The 5990-nt window shown below is 35.4% G+C and overlaps 1 protein-coding gene across 2 annotated transcripts in view; it reads right to left on the bottom strand.

The window, feature by feature from the left end:
* The window catches only part of LOC107728499 (transcription activator BRG1), a 38778-nt gene that overhangs the window by 19198 nt on the left and 13590 nt on the right, over positions 1-5990 (bottom strand). For both annotated transcript variants that reach the window (XM_016538699.1, XM_016538690.1), the window contains exons 16-24: positions 5256-5322; positions 4959-5069; positions 3203-3445; positions 2981-3094; positions 1897-2004; positions 1717-1803; positions 1559-1605; positions 1296-1462; positions 924-1087 (exon numbers count right to left, since the gene is read on the bottom strand). In XM_016538699.1, the coding sequence (XP_016394185.1) occupies positions 924-1087; positions 1296-1462; positions 1559-1605; positions 1717-1803; positions 1897-2004; positions 2981-3094; positions 3203-3445; positions 4959-5069; positions 5256-5322 (1108 nt within the window). The remainder of the gene's footprint in view (positions 1-923; positions 1088-1295; positions 1463-1558; positions 1606-1716; positions 1804-1896; positions 2005-2980; positions 3095-3202; positions 3446-4958; positions 5070-5255; positions 5323-5990) is intronic.

Below are 5990 nucleotides of genomic sequence, written 5' to 3' on the forward strand. Positions count from 1 at the left end.
TGCTTGACTGACTGATATTAAGAGTGTACTTTCAGATATTTAAAAAGCTGTACCATTTTACAAACATTATATATGTTTGTAAAATGGCGTAACATACATATATATATATATATATATATATATATAGTATAGTATTTCAGTCTGGCGAGTAAACAAAAAAATTTACTAGCCAATGGCGATTCAATTGCCAAGGTGTCTGTAGAGGGTTGGTGGACCAACAAATAACTCGACAGTACTAAAGCTTACATGGTAACACTTTACAATAAGGTTCAATTTGTAAAAACTAGCAATGAAAAATATTATAATTTAGGATAATGTTAATTCTACATATACTAATCCAGTTTAAACATTTAAAGTTGGAAAATGAGCATTAATGTATGACAAATAAACATCAATTAACAATGTTTATAAAACATTCAATTATATATTTTATTCTACAGTGATTCAAAGATTCTATTCTACAATGATTCTATACTAAAGATTCAATTCTGCAATTAATGTATTATAAAAATGGCTTATAAATCAACATTCAATTATACATCCTATTCTAAAATGTTCCTAAACATTCTATTGTACGATTCCATTTAAAATAATTCTAAAGATTCTATTGTACAGTGATACTATTCAAATGATTCTAAATATTCTATTCCACGATGATTCTATACTAAAGACTCAATTCTGCAATGAATCATTCTAAAAATTACTTTTAAATTAACATTCAGTTATATAATGATTCTGTACTAAAGCTTCTATTCGACAATGAATCTATTCAAAAGATTCTTTACTAATGATGCTATTATACACTTAATATAAGCTATTATAAAAACTATTCGGTCTACAACATTAAGCTACTATAACTTTTGTCACATCAAAAGTTTCCCCTATTGTTAAATACCGCTATATTTAAAGGGACAGTATTGTACCTGGTGAGGGTTCCAGTCGCTGTCAAAGATGATAACAGTGTCGGCAGTCTGCAGGTTCAGCCCCAGACCTCCTGCTCTGGTACTCAGCAAGAAGATAAAGTACTGAAAGGACGGATCATTAAAGTTCTTCAGCAACATGCCACGATCCTCGGCCTTAGTGCTTCCTACAAAGACAAAGACAAAGACAAAAAAAAAAGAAAGAAAAGATTTTAGCATGATTAAACCTTCTGTGATTCATAGATTTGAATGAACTATTTATCCGAGAACTTTCAAATAAAAACAAACAGCAGAGAAAGTCATAGATTGCCAGCATATGCAAAAACTTCTTCCTAAAACTCTTCATTCTGTGTGAATCTGGTTCAAGTGACTCACCGTCCAAGCGCAGGTATTTGAAGTTGCGGTAGGCGAAGTAGTCTTCCATGATGGTCATGAGCGAGGTCATCTGACAGAAGAGCAGCACTTTGTGGTTGGTGGCGCAGAGCTTCGGTAGGATACGGTCCAGCAGCTCAAACTTACCAGAGGCACGGTACAAATCAAGTCTAAAGAGAGTGATACAGTGTACGATAAGTCACAGACAAAACCAATGAAAATACAAAGTTTACATATTTTCCATTACCAGGAAGTGTTCTACGTACCCCTGAACAATGCCTCCAGTGAAGCCCAAGTGCTCAGAGAAAGATTCCTGCAAAACAGAGCGCAAAAATACATAAAACAAGGTGCCATAAACCTAGCAGATAAATGCAAAGATATAAATGACCTTGTTGTATGAGGAATATGTAAACCAAATGATCACCTCAATGTGCTGGAACATGTAAGGGTGGTTACAAATCTTCCTCAACTGCATAATAGTGTTCATTAGAGTCTTAGTGCCTCCTTTACCCTGTAACAAACATGAAAATAGATATTAGAGGCATTCAGAAACACACACACTGAACGTCCTCACATATTCTTGATGTAAATCATGTCTTCTCACCTTCTTGTCTTTCTCAGAGCCATCAGTGAGCAGCACTCCTTTAGCCTGCATGTGTCTGTACAGCACTCTCTGCAGGGCCGACATGTCGCACTTGATCACATATTCCACCTGAACGCAAGAAAACAGAGATGGACAGATTTACATTTCAATGTAAAAAAAGAAAAAGAAAAAAAGCATATGGTAAAGTGTGATGTAATTTTTGTAGCAAACATGGCAATCGGTTCTTTTTCAACTAATCAAATCATAAAGGTCTCTGTGGCAATTCTCATATATCAAAAGGTTTTACTAAATTTATACAATACTGCTTAAACGCTTGGGGTCAATAAATTTCTCTTTTTTTTTTTTTTTTAAAGGAAACAGTAACGGTTATAGACTTTTACATTGTTACACAAAAACTTTTGAACTTCATATTTAAAGAATACTGAAAAAAATAAATGTATAACTGTTTCCACAAAAATATTAAGCAGTACAAATGTTTTCAACACTGATGTTTCTTGAGCAACAAATCAGCATATTAGAATGATTTCTGTAGGATCAAATAGAAAATGTTTAATAATTGTAATAATATTTAGCATTATTGTTTTTAATGCATTTTTGATCAAATAAATGTACCCCAAGCATCTGAACAGTAGAGTATGTAGATAAATATTACTGTATTTTTATATTGGTGCATATACCACTGGTGGTGGTTGAGGAGAGATCCCCCCATGATTGTAAAGCGCTTTGGGTGTACAGCAATACACAATAAAGTGCTATATAAATGCATCATTCATTAATTCATAAACATACAAAACAATGGTTACATGTTCTGTATTATTAATTTAAAAAAAAATGAAAAATATGCCTTGAATATTGCGGATTTTAATTTTATTTCTTGCACTTTTAATACTAATTTGATACTTACTTTGATTGAAGAGAGAGGAAAAGTAAAATAATTTTAAATTCATAATTCATTAATAATTTCATTTCACCCTTTAAGCTGTGTCAGAACAAACACAAACTCAAATACAGATTAAATATTGACAAGCATGAAAAAAAAAAAAACTTTTTTTTTTGGCAGAACAGTTTCAAGCATAAAACAAACCTTCTCTGGCAGTTGGGCCTCCACTTCCTTCTTGAGTCTCCTGAGCAGGAAGGGGCGGAGCACTTTGTGCAGACGACGGATGATCAGAATGGTCTCCTCTTCGTTCAGGTCCACCTTTAGAACACGACAGGAAGTTTATGAAGCCAGATTACACAAAAACAGAATTTCAATTTATTGTATCCTGTCTAAATGTACTAGTACACCTACTAAAAGTTTTTATACCTTCTCTCCGGTCATGGCGAATGGAGCGTTGAACCACTGCTCAAAGGTGCTGCAGCTCTTGAAGATGGTGGGCAGCAGGAAGTTGAGCAGCGCCCACAGTTCAGGCAGCTTGTTCTGCAGTGGCGTGCCGGTGAGCAGCACACGCCGAGGCGCCAGGTAGTGTGTGTTCAACACCTGAGTCAGTTTACAGTGGTGATTTTTCATACGGTGACCTTCATCCACTATCATGTACTTCCAACGGAGCTGAAAGAGAGAGAAGCATCAGAAACTGAACGAGAAGTTCGTAGTCAAAAAGCTTATTAAAAAAAATTAACATGTATGATAATGATTGTAACAGAACTTCGTGAGATCACAATGAACTAAGAGTGACAGCTTTTTAGTGACTTTTTCCAGGGGACCCCTATTTTAACTAGGGATGGACGATATCTTATCTCCCCACGATAAGAATTAGTCTTCCCGCAATAATAACGATAAAGTCTAGTTGTTGACATATTTCTGTGTGAGACAGTGTGGAGTGACGTGAAAAAAGGCGGATGTGAAATTGAGCAGCTCCTTCTACAATCTGGAACAGGTTTGGATAGGGCTGTACAGTGCGACAAAAATCAGTCTGAGCCTTGAATAAATGTACTACAGTAGCACGTGTGCGATACAGTTTTACCTGTGTATGAGCCTGTTTATAAAGCTGTTGTCCAACAAAGATATTATTTATTGACGTGCTTTTTCTCCATATTAACTTCATAACATAGTCGGGTGTTTGAAATAACTTATTTTTGTGACCAGACGTGGTTTCGTATCACAGAATAAGGCAGAAATCATACTATTTTATAGCATTATATACCGTGATGAAGGCTATGTCGATTAGCATTGCATTATATATATACTTTATCCTTATAAAAATACCCAAGATTGCTTGAAGAACACAGATACCATATATTTTGTGCAATCGCATGTTTACTGTCTTCAGGTGTCCTCAGTTAAAATTTCTCTATCTGCGTTTTATTCAGCTACAGGATCACTGGATACCTCTGTCCATATTAGGGATTTCCTGGAGCTTTACTGCTACTTTGCATATGTGGAGTTTCTGCACAAGGGCGCCCTCCGGCTTCCAGTATGAATTAAAAAGTCATTACATTACGTGTGAACTGCTCACAACACCCTATTTTGGGTAAAAATAAGAAAGATAATACTTTTCTCTAAAGAAACAGGATTCCCTAAATGATTGTCATTGATATCGCTATCTCAATAAATATCAGAAATTATCGTGATAAATTTTTAAGCCCATATCGCCCATCCCTAAAGCGCTGCCCTTATAAACACTGCAATATTAGGCATTACACGGAGGGAAAGATGAAAAGAAAATGCCATCGAAACTTTTGTGAAGACAGTCAGTTCTCTTCAGAGATGCATTAAAATAATTCATTCATACTTTAATCCATATAATTTCCCTTTGTAAAACCTTTCACTGCCTTCCTTGGTATTTTCACACAAAACAAAACCTCCACTGCATGCTGCGCCTGCGTGAGTGTAGCGTTTAGGTTTTCGAATAGTGCTTTTAATGATAATTAAAATATTAAATGGTAACACTAACTGTCGGGAATTTTTCATCAAACTGTAACCGTTTCAACCCTATTTGTAACCCTCAATCTAGAGTCAGCTTGGTGACCCCTTGTAAATCTTAAACGACCAGGTTGGGATCCACTAGGCTAGAGAACCCTCAGTAATTTAATTTTGCAACCGGGCCTGAGCAGGTTTGTACCTTGGCCAGCACTTGCTTGTCTTTGATGACGTACTCGTAAGTGGTGATCAGCACGTTGAACTTGCCGCTGCGCAAAATGGGAAGAAATGCGCGGCGAGCAGCAGGAGAGCCCTGAGATGAAAACAAGCAAAGAAAATGAGTTATTAATCCTGTAATATCCTTCAGTTACTTGCATCAATGACAGTTTTATTTTGTATTATTTACCATTAGTTTATGAAAAACCTGTTGAATTTGCAAACCTGTTTCATGACATCATTTCATTACTTTGTTTACTACATAAATGAATCAGATAATCACCTTATAAGAAACTTTCACCACAGATGGAGCCCACTTATCAAACTCGTACACCCAGTTCGACAGAGTCCTGTTAGAAAAACAAATGATTAAAAGTACATATCACTGTAATTATTTGTGTTGAAATATTACCAAATGTAATAGATCAATAATACAAAATGACAAAAGGAAGACGGTTTAACCATACATAAGTTACGGGCAGATATACACTGTAGAGTAAGGCTGCATGATATTTCCAATTAAAACCGATCACAATCGCAATATGGTTTAGAGAGGGTATCAAATCATGAAGGCTGCGACTGAAATAAGCATTGTGTGTTTCAGACTGAAGTATGGCACAGTGTTCATCTGCATGCTTGAAGCTCATGATACAGTGTTTCTGTGTCTCGGTTGACAGTAAAGAAATGAAGACATTCTGAAATACCGTACCATGAGCTGCATGTGTAATTGAATACGCAACAGGATTCCCACTCTTTCATGAACACCAGATTCAAGGACTTTTTAAAGCACCATTTATTTTATATCAAGCACCTATCCAATTCACACCCCAGCATATGTAGTGGCATGAAACATTACTTAACATTTCACTTACACTTAACATTAAAAATTTCAGAGTAATAATGTTTTGAATGTGTAGGTTTCATAAATTTAGACCGTTTTGAGCAGTTGTGTTCAAAGGAATTTAATGAAATCCATTGAAGTCAGTACTGGTAATATTCAAATACAATTTCTAAAATA

This window comes from Sinocyclocheilus rhinocerous, unplaced genomic scaffold (assembly GCF_001515625.1).
Source record: "Sinocyclocheilus rhinocerous isolate Xijiao unplaced genomic scaffold, SAMN03320098_v1.1 scaffold463, whole genome shotgun sequence".
Lineage (NCBI taxonomy): Eukaryota > Metazoa > Chordata > Actinopteri > Cypriniformes > Cyprinidae > Sinocyclocheilus > Sinocyclocheilus rhinocerous.